This window comes from Oncorhynchus keta, chromosome 26 (assembly GCF_023373465.1).
Source record: "Oncorhynchus keta strain PuntledgeMale-10-30-2019 chromosome 26, Oket_V2, whole genome shotgun sequence".
NCBI classification, from domain to species: domain Eukaryota; kingdom Metazoa; phylum Chordata; class Actinopteri; order Salmoniformes; family Salmonidae; genus Oncorhynchus; species Oncorhynchus keta.
Genome location: NC_068446.1, coordinates 36,694,154 through 36,711,284, shown reverse-complemented (window position 1 = coordinate 36,711,284; position 17,131 = coordinate 36,694,154). Strand labels below are relative to the sequence as shown.

Sequence of the window (17,131 nt, the reverse complement as noted above, 5' to 3'; positions counted from 1 at the left end):
GCTTTGCACACTCTTGGCATTCTCTCAACCAGCTTCATGAGGTAGTCACCAGGAATGCATTTCAATGAACAGGTGTGTCTTGTTAAAAGTTCATTTGTGGAATGCATTCCTTTTTTATGCATTTGAGCCAATAAGTTGTGTTGTAACAAGGTAGGGGTGATATACAGAAGATAGCCCTATTTGGTAAAAGGCCGAGTCCATATTATGGCAAGAACAGCTCAACAAACTTTTTACGTTTTTTCAAGTGCAGTCGCAAAAACAAACCATCAAGTGCTTTGATGAAACTTGCTCTCATGAGGACCGCCACAGGAAAGGACGACCCAGAGATACCTCTACTGCAGAGGCCAAGTTCATTAGAGTTACCAGTCTCAGAAATTGCAGGCCAAATAAATGCTTCACAGAGTTCAAGTAAGAGACATATCTCAACATCAACTGTTCAGATGAGACTTCATGAATCAGGCCTTCATGGTCGAATTGCTGCAAAGAAACCACTATAAAAGGACACCAATAATAATAAGAGACTTGCTTGGACCAAGAAACATGAGTAATGGACATTGGACCAGTGAAAATCTGTCATTTGGTCTGATGAGTCCAAATGTAAGATGTTTGGTTCTAACCGCTGTGTCTTTGTAGACGCAGAGTAGGTGAATGGATGATCTCCGCATGTGTGGTTCCCACCGTGAAGCATGGAGGAGGAGGTGTGATGGTGCTTTGCTGGTGACACAGTCAGTGATTTATTTAGAATTCAAGGCATACTTAACCAGCATGGCTACAACAGCATTCTACAGCGATACCGCATCTCATCTGGTCCACAATCACCAGACCTCAACCCAATTGAGATGGTGTGGAAAGTTGGACAGCAGAAAGTTGGACAGCAGAGTGAAGGAAAGGCAGCCAACAAGGGGGGTGAGAAGGATTACTTTATCCTATCCAAGGAATACCTAGGATAGGATAAAGTAATCCTTCTCACCCCCCCCCCCCTTAAAAGATTTAGATGCACTATTGTAAAGTGGCTGTTCCACTGGATGTCATAAGGTGAATGCACCAATTTGTAAGTCGCTCTGGATAAGAGCGTCTGCTAAATGACTTAAATGTAAATGTAAACAAGTGCTCAGCATATGTGGGAACTCCTTCAAGACTGTTGGAAAAGCATTCCAGGTGATGCTGGCTGAGAGAATACCAAGATTGTGCAACGCCGTCATCAAGGCAAAGGGTGGCTACTTTGAAATATCTAAAAATATAAATATATTTTGGTTTAACACTTCTTTGGTTACTACATGATTCCATATGTGTTATTTCATAGTTTTGATGTATTCACTATTATTCTACAATGTAGAAAATAGTAAAAATAAAGAAAAACCCTTGAATGTGTAGGTGTGTCCAAACTTTTGACAGGTACTGTACGTTCTTGAACATAATCTAGCTAAACTCCATTCTAAATGTACGATCTGAGGTAGAGTATTGATAGGTATGCTTTTCCTTACGGGATGGAATGATTCCAGTAGACACAGACAGGTTTGGTCCTCTCCTCTGTCTCCAGTAGTGTGTATTCGAGTGTGATGGCCTGTGCCAGAAGAGAGGTTGAGGGCACCCCCTCGCTGTAGACCACCGTGCTCACAATAGGTGTGTTGATGATGGGCCGCTTGGGGAGTCTAAACACACACCTTTATGTTTACATTGACTTTAGTCATCCAAGAGATGTTCATGTCGAGAGTGACTTTCCACAAGGGCCTATAGCAGGGCAAATGGTGGCCCGCATATCAACCCCCCCCCCAAAAAAAAACAAAATATGGTTGCGTAACAGACGTTTTTCCCAGTGGTATGTTAGTCACTGACAGTCACTCAATTAGCCCATGTCAGGTCATTTTTTGTTGTTGATTGATACAGTAGTCTAGCCAGCTGTCTAAACTTGTAGTAATCATGGTCAAATTACCAATCGGAGGGCCCCATTGATTTTGTTAGTCACTCTCACTAAGTTATCATTTTAAAAACTGCAAAGTTTTCTTTCTGCCCCATTGCAAAATTTGTAGAATTGCATGAAATTTGTTATTAAAAAAAAGTATTCTGTCCGCCCCATGGCAAAATGTGTAGAATTGCAGTAAACTTGCTTTAAAACTGTACACTTTTCTCTACGCCCATGACAACATTTTAAGAATGACAGAAAATTAAAGAATATTTTTTTCTCTCCGCTGTCAAGAGGGCCGCTAAAATGTTTGTTTTTTCTCTAGGTGTGGATGTGGGTACACAGACCCGCGAGCCACTGCGGCCCTTCAAAGTTGCATATCCCTGGCCTATAGCCACATCCCTGGCCTATAGCCATATCCCTGGCCTATAGCCATATCCCTGGCCTATAGCCACATCCCTGGCCAATAGCCACATCCCTGGCCAATAGCCATATCCCTGGCCAATAGCCACATCCCTGGCCAATAGCCACATCCCTGGCCAATAGCCATATCCCTGGCCTATAGCCACAGCCTATAGCCACATCCCTGGCCTATAGCCACATCCCTGGCCTATAGCCATATCCCTGGCCTATAGCCATATCCCTGGCCTATAGCCACATCCCTGGCCAATAGCCACATCCCTGGCCTATAGCCACATATAGCCCATCCCTGGCCAATAGCCATATCCCTGGCCTATAGCCATATAGCCTATAGCCATATCCAATAGCCACATCCCTGGCCAATAGCCACATCCCTGGCCTATAGCCATATCCCTGGCCTATAGCCATATCCCTGGCCAATAGCCATATCCCTGGCCTATAGCCACATCCCTGGCCTATAGCCATATCCCTGGCCTATAGCCATATCCCTGGCCTATAGCCATATCCCTGGCCTATAGCCATATCCCTGGCCTATAGCCACATCCCTGGCCTATAGCCACATCCCTGGCCAATAGCCACATCCCTGGCCAATAGCCACATCCCTGGCCTATAGCCACATCCCTGGCCTATAGCCACATCCCTGGCCTATAGCCATATCCCTGGCCTATAGCCATATCCCTGGCCTATAGCCATATCCCTGGCCAATAGCCACATCCCTGGCCTATAGCTACATCCCTGGCCAATAGCCACATCCCTGGCCAATAGCCATATCCCTGGCCTATAGCCATATCCCTGGCCTATAGCCATATCCCTGTCCAATAGCCACATCCCTGGCCAATAGCCACATCCCTGGCCTATAGCCATATCCCTGGCCTATAGCCATATCCCTGGCCTATAGCCATATCCCTGGCCAATAGCCATATCCCTGGCCTATAGCCACATCCCTGGCCTATAGCCATATCCCTGGCCTATAGCCATATCCCTGGCCTATAGCCATATCCCTGGCCTATAGCCATATCCCTGGCCTATAGCCACATCCCTGGCCTATAGCCACATCCCTGGCCTATAGCTACATCCCTGGCCAATAGCCACATCCCTGGCCAATAGCCATATCCCTGGCCTATAGCCATATCCCTGGCCTATAGCCACATCCCTGGCCAATAGCCACATCCCTGGCCTATAGCCATATCCCTGGCCTATAGCCATATCCCTGGCCAATAGCCATATCCCTGGCCTATAGCCACATCCCTGGCCTATAGCCACATCCCTGGCCTATAGCCATATCCCTGGCCTATAGCCATATCCCTGGCCTATAGCCATATCCCTGGCCTATAGCCATATCCCTGGCCTATAGCCACATCCCTGGCCTATAGCCACATCCCTGGCCAATAGCCATATCCCTGGCCATATCCCTGGCCTATAGCCACATCCCTGGCCTATAGCCACATCCCTGGCCAATAGCCATATCCCTGGCCTATAGCCACATCCCTGGCCTATAGCCATATCCCTGGCCTATAGCCACATCCCTGGCCTATAGCCACATCCCTGGCCTATAGCCATATCCCTGGCCTATAGCCACATCCCTGGCCTATAGCCACATCCCTGGCCAATAGCCACATCCCTGGCCAATAGCCATATCCCTGGCCTATAGCCACATCCCTGGCCAATAGCCATATCCCTGGCCTATAGCCACATCCCTGGCCAATAGCCACATCCCTGGCCTATAGCCATATCCCTGGCCTATAGCCATATCCCTGGCCTATAGCCATATCCCTGGCCAATAGCCATATCCCTGGCCTATAGCCACATCCCTGGCCTATAGCCACATCCCTGGCCAATAGCCACATCCCTGGCCAATAGCCATATCCCTGGCCTATAGCCACATCCCTGGCCAATAGCCACATCCCTGGCCTATAGCCACATCCCTGGCCAATAGCCACATCCCTGGCCAATAGCCACATCCCTGGCCTATAGCCATATCCCTGGCCTATAGCCATATCCCTGGCCTATAGCCATATCCCTGGCCAATAGCCATATCCCTGGCCTATAGCCACATCCCTGGCCAATAGCCACATCCCTGGCCAATAGCCACATCCCTGGCCTATAGCCACATCCCTGGCCAATAGCCATATCCCTGGCCTATAGCCACATCCCTGGCCAATAGCCACATCCCTGGCCAATAGCCACATCCCTGGCCAATAGCCATATCCCTGGCCTATAGCCACATCCCTGGCCAATAGCCACATCCCTGGCCTATAGCCACATCCCTGGCCAATAGCCACATCCCTGGCCAATAGCCATATCCCTGGCCTATAGCCATATCCCTGGCCTATAGCCACATCCCTGGCCTATAGCCACATCCCTGGCCAATAGCCATATCCCTGGCCTATAGCCATATCCCTGGCCTATAGCCACATCCCTGGCCTATAGCCACATCCCTGGCCAATAGCCATATCCCTGGCCTATAGCCATATCCCTGGCCTATAGCCACATCCCTGGCCTATAGCCACATCCCTGGCCTATAGCCACATCCCTGGCCTATAGCCATATCCCTGGCCTATAGCCATATCTCTGGCCTATAGCCATATCCCTGGCCTATAGCCATATCCCTGGCCTATAGCCATATCCCTGGCCTATAGCCACATCCCTGGCCTATAGCCATATCCCTGGCCTATAGCCACATCCCTGGCCTATAGCCATATCCCTGGCCTATAGCCACATCCCTGGCCTATAGCCATATCCCTGGCCAATAGCCACATCCCTGGCCTATAGCCATATCTCTGGCCTATAGCCATATCCCTGGCCTATAGCCATATCCCTGGCCTATAGCCATATCTCTGGCCTATAACCATATCCCTGGCCTATAGCCATATCTCTGGCCTATAGCCATATCCCTGGCCTATAGCCATATCCCTGGCCAATAGCCACATCCCTGGCCTATAGCCATATCCCTGGCCAATAGCCATATCCCAGGCCTATAGCCATATCCCAGGCCTATAGCCATATAACTGGCCTATAGCCATATCCCTGGCCAATAGCCACATCGCTGGCCTATAGCCACATCCCTGGCCTATAGCCATATCCCTGGCCTATAGCCATATCCCTGGCCTATAGCCATATCCCTGGCCAATAGCCACATCCCTGGCCTATAGCTACATCCCTGGCCAATAGCCACATCCCTGGCCAATAGCCATATCCCTGGCCTATAGCCATATCCCTGGCCTATAGCCATATCCCTGTCCAATAGCCACATCCCTGGCCAATAGCCACATCCCTGGCCTATAGCCATATCCCTGGCCTATAGCCATATCCCTGGCCTATAGCCATATCCCTGGCCAATAGCCATATCCCTGGCCTATAGCCACATCCCTGGCCTATAGCCATATCCCTGGCCTATAGCCATATCCCTGGCCTATAGCCATATCCCTGGCCTATAGCCATATCCCTGGCCTATAGCCACATCCCTGGCCTATAGCCACATCCCTGGCCAATAGCCATATCCCTGGCCTATAGCCATATCCCTGGCCTATAGCCACATCCCTGGCCTATAGCCACATCCCTGGCCTATAGCCACATCCCTGGCCAATAGCCATATCCCTGGCCTATAGCCATATCCCTGGCCTATAGCCACATCCCTGGCCTATAGCCACATCCCTGGCCAATAGCCATATCCCTGGCCTATAGCCACATCCCTGGCCTATAGCCATATCCCTGGCCTATAGCCACATCCCTGGCCTATAGCCATATCCCTGGCCTATAGCCATATCCCTGGCCTATAGCCACATCCCTGGCCTATAGCCACATCCCTGGCCAATAGCCACATCCCTGGCCAATAGCCATATCCCTGGCCTATAGCCACATCCCTGGCCAATAGCCATATCCCTGGCCTATAGCCACATCCCTGGCCAATAGCCACATCCCTGGCCTATAGCCATATCCCTGGCCTATAGCCATATCCCTGGCCTATAGCCATATCCCTGGCCAATAGCCATATCCCTGGCCTATAGCCACATCCCTGGCCTATAGCCACATCCCTGGCCAATAGCCACATCCCTGGCCAATAGCCATATCCCTGGCCTATAGCCACATCCCTGGCCAATAGCCACATCCCTGGCCTATAGCCACATCCCTGGCCAATAGCCACATCCCTGGCCAATAGCCACATCCCTGGCCTATAGCCATATCCCTGGCCTATAGCCATATCCCTGGCCTATAGCCATATCCCTGGCCAATAGCCATATCCCTGGCCTATAGCCACATCCCTGGCCAATAGCCACATCCCTGGCCAATAGCCACATCCCTGGCCTATAGCCACATCCCTGGCCAATAGCCATATCCCTGGCCAATAGCCATATCCCTGGCCTATAGCCACATCCCTGGCCAATAGCCACATCCCTGGCCAATAGCCATATCCCTGGCCTATAGCCACATCCCTGGCCAATAGCCACATCCCTGGCCTATAGCCACATCCCTGGCCAATAGCCACATCCCTGGCCAATAGCCATATCCCTGGCCTATAGCCATATCCCTGGCCTATAGCCACATCCCTGGCCTATAGCCACATCCCTGGCCAATAGCCATATCCCTGGCCTATAGCCATATCCCTGGCCTATAGCCACATCCCTGGCCTATAGCCACATCCCTGGCCAATAGCCATATCCCTGGCCTATAGCCATATCCCTGGCCTATAGCCACATCCCTGGCCTATAGCCACATCCCTGGCCTATAGCCATATCCCTGGCCTATAGCCACATCCCTGGCCTATAGCCATATCCCTGGCCTATAGCCATATCTCTGGCCTATAGCCATATCCCTGGCCTATAGCCATATCCCTGGCCTATAGCCATATCCCTGGCCTATAGCCACATCCCTGGCCTATAGCCATATCCCTGGCCTATAGCCACATCCCTGGCCTATAGCCATATCCCTGGCCTATAGCCACATCCCTGGCCTATAGCCATATCCCTGGCCAATAGCCACATCCCTGGCCTATAGCCATATCTCTGGCCTATAGCCATATCCCTGGCCTATAGCCATATCCCTGGCCTATAGCCATATCTCTGGCCTATAACCATATCCCTGGCCTATAGCCATATCTCTGGCCTATAGCCATATCCCTGGCCTATAGCCATATCCCTGGCCAATAGCCACATCCCTGGCCTATAGCCATATCCCTGGCCAATAGCCATATCCCAGGCCTATAGCCATATCCCAGGCCTATAGCCATATAACTGGCCTATAGCCATATCCCAGGCCTATAGTGAGGTAGCATAAAAACATCTAAGGAAAACTAGACAAAAACCAAACCCAGCATTCCCAGTGGTAAACAATACCTCAGGCTCCTGCGATCAACGTCGTAGTTCTCAGGCAGTAGCTGTCCCAGGGTCCTATAGATGATCACCACGGCAACAGGGAGAGGGCCTTGGACCTCAGCGTGACGACGCATTTTCTTGGCAGACACCTGGTGACCCACGGTGGTGGATTCAGCCTGGACAGGGGGCGCGTTTATGGCTGTTGCGTCTGTGGCTGCTGCTATCGAGACCACTATAACGATTGAAACCGATACTATGACAATGAATTAATGAATGATTCTCACATAAAAAAACTCTACCAGACTGGTTGAAACACTTGATCAACTGTTTATACAGTACAACAGCTCAGACTTAAAGGGGCAATCTACAGTTGAAACAGTAACAAAGTGGCCACCACGCCATTGTTTTAGCAAACAGTTGAAAGATGAGAATGGAGAGTCTTTAAGTTATAATCTTCAATAATGAATGAGTATATATCAATAATTTAAAAGTAAAAAAATGTGTCACAATCACAGATTGCCTCTTTAATTAACTATTTACGTTGTGAAAGTGACGTAATGAACCACAAAATGTCTATGCTGCACTAATACTTTAATCCCACCTTTAACCTCCTCTGGCTGCTCTTGCTGTGTTGGGAATTCTGGGAAGCGGACAGAAGATTCCATTTCTTTGGAATAGGCCTCCTGGATCTCTTGGAAATGCGGGATGTTTGTCCGTTCTGGCCTGGACGGGTCCAAGTAATCCAAAGAAACAACTGTGAGCACAGAGAGAGAGAATGTGATAATTATGCTTGTCTCCACAAGAGGTATTGGTGGTAGGTTGTTTAAAATGCACAATGTAACCTTACTGTGCATTAATTAGTAATGAAAATGATGTTACAGCAACAAAATAATTGTGTCATTGCACTGCAGATGGACTCACTCATGTTTTCCGTGACAACAGTAAAAGGTTTCAGGTAGGTCTTCCTCATGTTTTGGGCTAGGGCTTGGGCGTACTCCTCGAAGCTGTGCAGTAGTAGAGCTGTGCCACCTTCGAAACGCTGTATCTGCTCCCAGTGTCCTCTGTTAGCAGGGTCCAGGATGGCACTGCCCGCTCGAACCAGGTTCTAGAACATTAACAGGGTATGTCATACACCTCTATCACATCTATATTATGCACTACTCTGTGTGGCCAGTATACATCAGAGACAAACAGAATGCATAATCGGTATCATATATCCTAAATGAAGCACGTGAAAACAAAGCCAACAGAACAGAGATAAATGAAGAAAACAAAAGAAGGAAAGGAGAGTTGTCCTATAAAGGAAGGCGGGTGGGGGGTCACTGTACACACATCACCTCACCACCCCTGGGGGAACTGCTACTCCCATTGGCTCAATCACCCAATACACTCTTTTTTAATTGTTTCTTGACCCCTTAAACCCTTCCAGATGCACCTTCTGGTAGCTAACACATCCCAAAGAGCTAGGGCTGGTGCCAGGAATGCACACTGTTAGCCATCAGCGCCCAGTACGGTCATAGCCTTAATAAAGCTCATAGAAAACATGCCTAATCATTACGCTGTATTACTTACACATAATAGGCTCTAGATCACATTTTCTATAGGGGGAGAAATCTCCAACTGGGAAAACAGGCTCTTAGCAAACCGGTACCACCAGCTATAAGCAGGATTTGTGGAAACTATTAGCGACTTAAAGCTAGTAGGATCCTTAAGCAGTTGAGCTTAACAATGTGGGTCATTCATTCAACTTTGAGCGAGTCTCTGAATACTGTGAGAGAACATTTAGGGTAAACATATGATAGAGAACTATTTGAGGGTATATTTCTACACTTAGAAAAAAAGGTGTTATCTAGAACCTAAAATGGTTCTTCGGCTGTCCCCATAGGAGAACCCTTTGAATAACTATTTTTGGTTCCAGGTAGAAACCTTTTGGTTCCAGGTAGAACCTTTTTGAGTTTCATGTATAACCCTTTCCATAGAGGGTTCTACATGAAACCCAAAAGAGTTATACCTGGAACCAAAAATGGTTATCCTGTGGGGACAGCCAAAGAACTCTCTTGGAACCCTTTTTTCTAAGAGTGTATGAGTTCCTGATGTCATTGTAAGTAGTAGTGTTGCTAAGGCCAATGAACAAGCTAACTCCACAACTATCCTGTCTATCTTATCATTTCCAGCTCAACACATTATTTGAGAGCTGAGAAAGACCACTACAAGGCACCGAATGGCACTAAACATTCAACACTAGTTGAAGCATGTTTCCAGAGGCCCACCTCATGGAAGTGAATGTCTCTTGTGGTGGCCATGTCGAAGCCCAGCTGTTGGCTCTCGTACTGCAGCAAGCGGGTCAGGAGGCTGTAGGCCGTCTTCACGTCGTTGCCCTGGAGGTCTTCCGTGCGGTTGGTGGCGCTCCGCAGCATGCTGGCCATGCCCTTTGACCTCTCACCGTCCATCCTGGAGCTGTTGAGGTGCAACTCCTCGTCCTGAAGGCCAGAGGTCAGGGAGACGTCAGAGGTCAGACAGTTGTCTCAATGATAGAAGAGGGTTTTACTCTCAATGGGACTTCCTGGTTTGAATAAAGGTTAAATCAAGACATACCTCTTTTTTCAGCTGAGAGAAGGTGATAGAGGTGCAGTTGAAGAGATTGGGAGGCAGCCAGCCGTTCTCATCGCTGCAGTGGCGGATGGCCGTGCCTAGTGGGGAGGAGAAAGATATGGGGAGAGAAGGGTAAGGAAGAGAAGGACTGATTGTGATGATTCTCTGTTGACCTCTATTGCCTTTTAGCTGACACAGGATAACAACAGTATAAACAGTATAGTCTGCTCAAATTTCAATCAAATCTATGCATTTCCAATCCATTTTCCCATTCTGAAAAGGGTTGCTGTGCTTACCAGTGGATCCCTTGGGACACTTCATGGCAGCAGGTTGTTCAAACTGGGTCGTTGGCCACCAGATCCCTGCATCAAAGGCCTTGGGACAGCCTTCATATACAACTGGTGAAGAGATTAGAACAACCAAGCACAGGGAGGCAATGAGTTAGGGTCAGGGTCAGGGAGCCAATGAGTTAGTAAGGGTCAGGGTCAGGGAGCCAATGAGTTAGTAAGGGTCAGGGTCAGGGAGCCAATGAGTTAGGGTCAGGGAGCCAATGAGTTAGTAAGGGTTAGGGTCAGGGAGCTAATGAGTTAGTAAGGGTTAGGGTCAGGGAGCTAATGAGTTAGTAAGGGTTAGGGTCAGGGAGCTAATGAGTTAGTAAGGGTTAGGGTCAGGGAGCCAATGAGTTAGTAAGGGTTAGGGTCAGGGAGCCAATGAGTTAGTAAGGGTTAGGGTCAGGGAGCTAAGGAGTTAGTAAGGGTTAGGGTCAGGGAGCTAATGAGTTAGTAAGGGTTAGGGTCAGGGAGCTAATGAGTTAGGGTCAGGGAGCCAATGAGTTAGTAAGGGTTAGGGTCAGGGAGCCAATGAGTTAGTAAGGGTTAGGGTCAGGGAGCTAATGAGTTAGGGTCAGGGAGCCAATGAGTTAGTAAGGGTTAGGGTCAGGGAGCCAATGAGTTAGTAAGGGTTAGGGTCAGGGAGCTAATGAGTTAGGGTCAGGGAGCCAATGAGTTAGTAAGGGTTAGGGTCAGGGAGCTAATGAGTTAGGGTCAGGATCAGGGTCAAGGAGCCAATGAGTTCGTAAGGGTTGGGGTTAAGGTCAGGATCAGGGAGCTAATGAGTTAGGGTCAGGATCAGGGTCAGCGAGCGAATGAGTTAGGGTCAGGATCAGGGTCAGAGAGCCAATGAGGTAGTGAGGGTTAGGGTCAGGGAGCTAATGAGTTAGGGTCAGGATCAGGGTCAGGGAGCCAATGAGTTCGTAAGAGTTAGGGTTAGGGTTAGGTTAGGGTTAGGGTCAGGGAGCTAATGAGTTAGTAAGAGTTAGGGTTAGGGTTAGGGTTAGGGTTAGGGTCAGGGAGCTAATGAGTTAGGGTCAGGATCAGGGTCAGGGAGCGAATGAGTTAGGGTCAGGATCAGGGTCAGAGAGCCAATGAGGTAGTGAGGGTTAGGGTCAGGGAGCTAATGAGTTAGGGTCAGGATCAGGGTCAGGGAGCCAATGAGTTCGTAAGAGTTAGGGTTAGGGTTAGGTTAGGGTTAGGGTCAGGGAGCTAATGAGTTAGTAAGGTTTAGGGTTTAGGTCAGGGAGCGAATGAGTTAGTAAGATGTGTTAGTAAGATTTAGTAAGATCCTTACCCATGCACCCGCTGGAGGTGACCTCGGCAAAGGGGTTGTCACAGCGGTTACACTGGCGCCCGATCACGCCGGTCCTGCACTGACACTGGCCCGTGTGGGGGTGACAGGAGCGCGACATGGCGCCAAGCTGGAAACACTCACAGGAGTAGCAAGTGTCTCCTCCCTCGGGCCGGTAGTAGTTATCCTGAAGGCAGGAGAGAGCGTGAACTGATCATGCAATACAGGAGGGAATGGGGACAGCTAGGACACATGCCCAGAAGAGACTACGTGTGGTAAATACATTTCCGTACCTTACAGCGGCACTCCCCAGTGGTCTTGTTGCAGTCTCGGTAGAAACCTTTGCTGACATCACAGTTACATGGGCCACAGATAGGGTTCCCCCACCATCCGCGAGCACAGGGCAGGTTGGCTCTGGAGAACAACAGAACTATGTGTTATTCCACTTAGAAACCTGTTTATCCTAGCAAGCAAGGATGCACCGATGAAAACCATGAGCAAATCATTAGGGAGTTGAAATATGCTACGCCAATGCCAAAACTACTATGAATCTGTTTAACACCAACGAATACCAAAGCCAAGGGGCAACAGTTTACAAAATCAAATTACTACAGAGGTTGATGGAATGTACTTTTGGGGTTAAGTGGGGTTACTGGGGTAAGCTCTGAAACAAAGTGAATTGTTTTCTAAAAACATCAGAACTGGCACTGACTCACAGCAGGTGGGGGTTTAAAAAAACGGAATCTAAAATGACAAAAACAAAAAAAACTAAACTGTCCTTAGATCAGTGTCGGTACTCACTTGTTCTGGCAGTACTGTCCGTAGGAGTTGTGACCACACTGGCAGCCGTAGCCGTGGGGGGAGCTGGGCTGGTGGACGCAGGTGGACACATGCTGACAGGGATTCAGGAAACACGCGTCCACACATTCCCTCCCAAAGTACCCTGGGAAAAAATGATATTAACGCATCGTTCACCAATGGGTGAATAATCCTCTAAAACAACCAATGGTCCAAACCCCATGTCTCTATCATAATCTGCTCAAGAGTTCTTGGAGTTTTTACCCTTGTAGGATGGCTAGAATTAGGGTGATTACATCAGTGGAGGCCAGAGAAAAAACCTGTTGAATGCTTCATCTTTCTTCTTGAACCCCGCGGGACATAAAACAATATAGAGGTAAGATGGATATCGATTTTGAGACCTGAGATGTAGTATTTTCATATTTGAGTATACACTTTTCATGTAATCCTCAAAAGGTTATTATGAGAAACCTGTACCACTATGTCAACAGAGCTCCGTGCTTATTATTGGACGTATTAGGTTACGAAATCTGACTATTTGGATGTACTGACAATGAGATGGTTAAATAAAGGTGCAATAAAAAAAATGTCAAAATGACATGATAAAGACCCCACGGAACGATTCAGAACATGATGAATCATATTTGTCTTGGTAAAATGTATTTTATAATGTAAGGAAGTGAAATGTCAACACCAAAGCGTGTTTTTTGACCCACTGGGCGGAGTAGATGGACACCCTACTAAAAGTTTTCAGTGGGTTCCGTCCGGGGGGCTTACCGGGGTGGCACATGCAGGTGTGTGAGCTCCAGTTGTCGGTGCAGTGGCTGTGCTCAGGGCAGACGTTAGGGGTGCAGGGGTTGGCCACCTCACAACCATCCTCCACTCTGACCTTCTGACCCTGAAGCATGTTGACGTTGGCCAGGTTGGTGGACGTCTCGCCCATCCGCACACCCTGGCAACATAGGAGAGTAAAGGACCATCAGTGCTGTGTTGGCGCTGACTGATTTCGCTTTCCAAAGATGAGAACAGTACAGTTACATGGTGTGTGTGAGGCTCACCTGCATGCAGCCCTTGAGTCCGCTCTGGACCGTCCCATCCTTCTTCATCAGCCCCCCCACAAACAGACTCCTCAGCCTCAGGCCTGGCAGCTTGTTGCCTATCTCCACTGACCTCTGTGGAACGCACCCACCCATAGAACACTTGCAGAGACCATGTGTATTGTGCATACATATTACACTAGATCATCCATTACATTCACAAACACTAGTACAGAACACACAAATATGGTGTGCCAGCCAGTGAGGCAGTGAGTACCTGGAACATGCCGTAGTCCAGTGATACTAGGGCCATGTATTTGATGTCCTTCCCGTCTTTGATACTCTTCAGCTCCACCAGGACGTGGTGCCACTCCCCGTCGTTCACCCTGACCTGAGAGAAGTCCAGCAGGGCAACCTGCTTCACCCCCAGGAACACCTGGAAACGCACATGTCTGCCGCTGATCTGGAGTCAAGAAGATGGTGAGAGAAAGCAGATGGAAGGCAGAGAAAGAGGGAGAGAGAGGAGGGTGACATGAGAGAAAGGGAGGTGACAAGAAAGAGAGAACATGAAGTTGAGTCATTTAGCGCCAGCATATTCGCTTAACCTTATCATAGCATTAGCTTAACCCTATCATAGCATTAGCTTAACCCTATCATAGCATTAGCTTAACCTTATCATAGCATTAGCTTAGCCTTATCATAGCATTAATAACATGGAGGAAGGCCCTGGGTGTTGTTGTGTAGGCTCTGGGCTACCCCGGTCCACTCACCAGGAGGTGTATCTTGGAGAAGTCCCCAGCATTGGCCTGCAGCAGGGTGCCAGAGCTCTGCCTGGTTCTGAACATCAAGCCCATGTACCAGGGCACACTGATGGTGACCTCTGGCTCTCGCCACCACACCAGGGCATGGCCATCAAAGTGTTGTGGGGAGGGCATGACTGGAGGAAGGGAAACAGATAGGGTCACTTCAGTTGGAGAACCAACTAGAGTCAAATGAATACAAGTAAACGTATTTACTAGGTCCTTTCTAGGCTTGTTCCAAACAGCCTGACTAAATCCTGACTACAAATCCATGGCAACACATCCAGGGGCTATCATTACATCATTGCCATACAGGTAGATCTTCTGTGTGTATGGTCTTGCAGACGATGAGCTCAGCAGTAAAAGTTGTGGACAGAGTCTGTACTTGTTCATTGCTTCCTGTGAAATGGTGATTGATGGGTCGTTCCACGAAACGAGTGCCTTTTGCGTCACTTTGATATTGTAAGTAGAAATTGTAAACCAATGTTTAATTTTAAAAGCCTGTTATATTAAATGAAGTGCCCTTTAATATAGACCACAAGGATAATTCAATAAATTGGATTTAGTTATGAATAAAGGCTAGCTAAAGGGCCAATGTTCAGCACTTTGTCATGTCCCTCCATCAACCCTGTGTCACTTCTAGGATTTAACCACTTCATAATAACATTTCTCCAGGTTTCACCATCATTGTAAAAGCCCTAGTTATTTTGTTGCTAGACAAAGTCATTTCTGAAGATGATAATTACTTTGGGATTACTGATTTACTTACATCTGTCCTTTAAGGTTAACCCTGTTAAGTGACCTGAACTCTTGTTTTAATAGGGTGAAACTATTCCTTAAAAAAAGAAAAACAAATCTAAAGAAAGATTGAACATATAAGAGTCAAAAGCAGGTGAGCTGTTTCTACTCTTTATGGCCATTTCCTGGTGTTTAGTGGTGGAAAACTGAGCCGGTCAAGTATCATTTGTCAACCCTGTTACTCAGAGTTTATCAATGTTTTAACAATTTCCTTTTTTTTGTGAAGCTTGTCTTCAATTTCTACTCCCTATTGCACACAACACGTTTCCATACCCCATGTCAGATGGGGATTTATGGCTGATTTAATAAGAAATTGTCATCCCTGTTACGGTCAACCCTATTACTTTATTTGGCACTTAATAGGCACTTACTATAGTACTTTTTCATTTAATCTCTTGAGAAGAGAAAACTATATATTTTTTAATGGTTGAACATGTGCTGTTTATGACAGAATGTAAAAATGAGGTGAAATCCAAAGTTTTACTTCTCAAAAGGCACCGAATCGGTGGAATGACCCTATTATTGTGATTTACAATCATGAAACTGTTTGTTATACAGTGCATTCGTAAAGTATTCAGAATTCTTGACTTGTTCCACATTTTGTTACGCTACAACCGTATTCTAAACTGTATTTAAAAAATATCCTCATCAATCTACATAGAGTATATAGTACCATACACTATTGCTCTCCTACCTCTATATCCTGCGTTAGTCAACTATAGACGTAAAAACAATCATTACAACTGACAAGTACCACTGACTGCACCATAATGATTCTGGGTAATAATCAGATCACCAATGATATGTAATAGTGGTCATTTGGCCCTGGACCAAGTGTAAATACCTTCCTTAAGGACAGGTGAAAAACCAGGTTACCATCAGTCTATTACTTCCATCAATAAGGCCAGTTGACATCTGTGATTACCTCAAGCAGGCAGGGATGGAAGGATGTATTAGTAAAGTACTCCAACAGGGCCAGAGGTCAGAGGTCAGTGTGTATGTGGAATGTCGGAATGTGGAGATTCAGGAGACTTGTCCACATTGACCTTGTCTGTTTACTCACCGCTAGCCTTGAAGAGCATGACTAAAACTTTTTGAACTCCATTAATTATGAGACACACAATAAAACACACAGCTACATACACACAGGGCACATGCACACACACATGCAGGATATACAGACTGACACACACCCATACAGGAAACCCCCCCAAAAATATATCCAATACACTTTTCCTAAAATCCTTTACCTTGTTCACAGTTCTTCCCTCCGTAACCCAGGGGACAGCCACAGGAGTACGTGCTCCACTTGTTCACACACACTCCTCCATTCAGACACACACGTTGAGTGCAGAAGTCCTTCTTCGCTGTGCACCCTGAATACAGACATGTAATACAGGCTTATGATAATCAGTGGCATCAATAGGATTAGACTAATACGTTGAAATATGCCATTTAGCAGACTTACAATCATGGGTGCGTACATTTTACATTCAGGGTTGTCCCGAGAATCAAACCCACTACCCTGGCATTACAAGCACCGTGCTCTACCAACTGAGCTACAGATGACAAATATCAAATGAATATCACACATGTGAGGATTAGAACAGACCTGCGACCGTGCCGTTGTTGGCCACATAACTGGCCATGTCCACAGGCTTGCTGTCTATAGTCAGGTCTCTCATGCAGCCCACAAAGTCTCTGTTCCGGACAGGGAAATCCTCCGGCAGGTTGGGAACACCGCCCAGTAGTAGTGGACCGGTCAGGTCCAGGGACCTAGAGATGGACAACATAGAACAACTATCAACTGGGTCTGATTCTGAGTGGAGAGGCAAGGCCTTTTGTTAT

General features: G+C 47.7%; 1 protein-coding gene across 1 annotated transcript in view; it reads right to left on the bottom strand.

Annotated features, from left to right (window-relative positions):
• Positions 1-17,131, bottom strand: part of LOC118359328 (cadherin EGF LAG seven-pass G-type receptor 1) — a 118,545-nt gene that overhangs the window by 11,924 nt on the left and 89,490 nt on the right. The window contains exons 7-22 of the mRNA XM_035737830.2: positions 16,896-17,059; positions 16,534-16,659; positions 14,456-14,622; positions 13,963-14,148; positions 13,707-13,820; positions 13,426-13,600; positions 12,652-12,793; positions 12,144-12,264; positions 11,854-12,037; positions 10,524-10,625; positions 10,231-10,325; positions 9,906-10,115; positions 8,557-8,740; positions 8,237-8,389; positions 7,657-7,867; positions 1,485-1,652 (exon numbers count right to left, since the gene is read on the bottom strand). Coding sequence (XP_035593723.2) covers positions 1,485-1,652; positions 7,657-7,867; positions 8,237-8,389; positions 8,557-8,740; positions 9,906-10,115; positions 10,231-10,325; positions 10,524-10,625; positions 11,854-12,037; positions 12,144-12,264; positions 12,652-12,793; positions 13,426-13,600; positions 13,707-13,820; positions 13,963-14,148; positions 14,456-14,622; positions 16,534-16,659; positions 16,896-17,059 — 2,502 coding nt within the window. The remainder of the gene's footprint in view (positions 1-1,484; positions 1,653-7,656; positions 7,868-8,236; positions 8,390-8,556; positions 8,741-9,905; positions 10,116-10,230; positions 10,326-10,523; positions 10,626-11,853; positions 12,038-12,143; positions 12,265-12,651; positions 12,794-13,425; positions 13,601-13,706; positions 13,821-13,962; positions 14,149-14,455; positions 14,623-16,533; positions 16,660-16,895; positions 17,060-17,131) is intronic.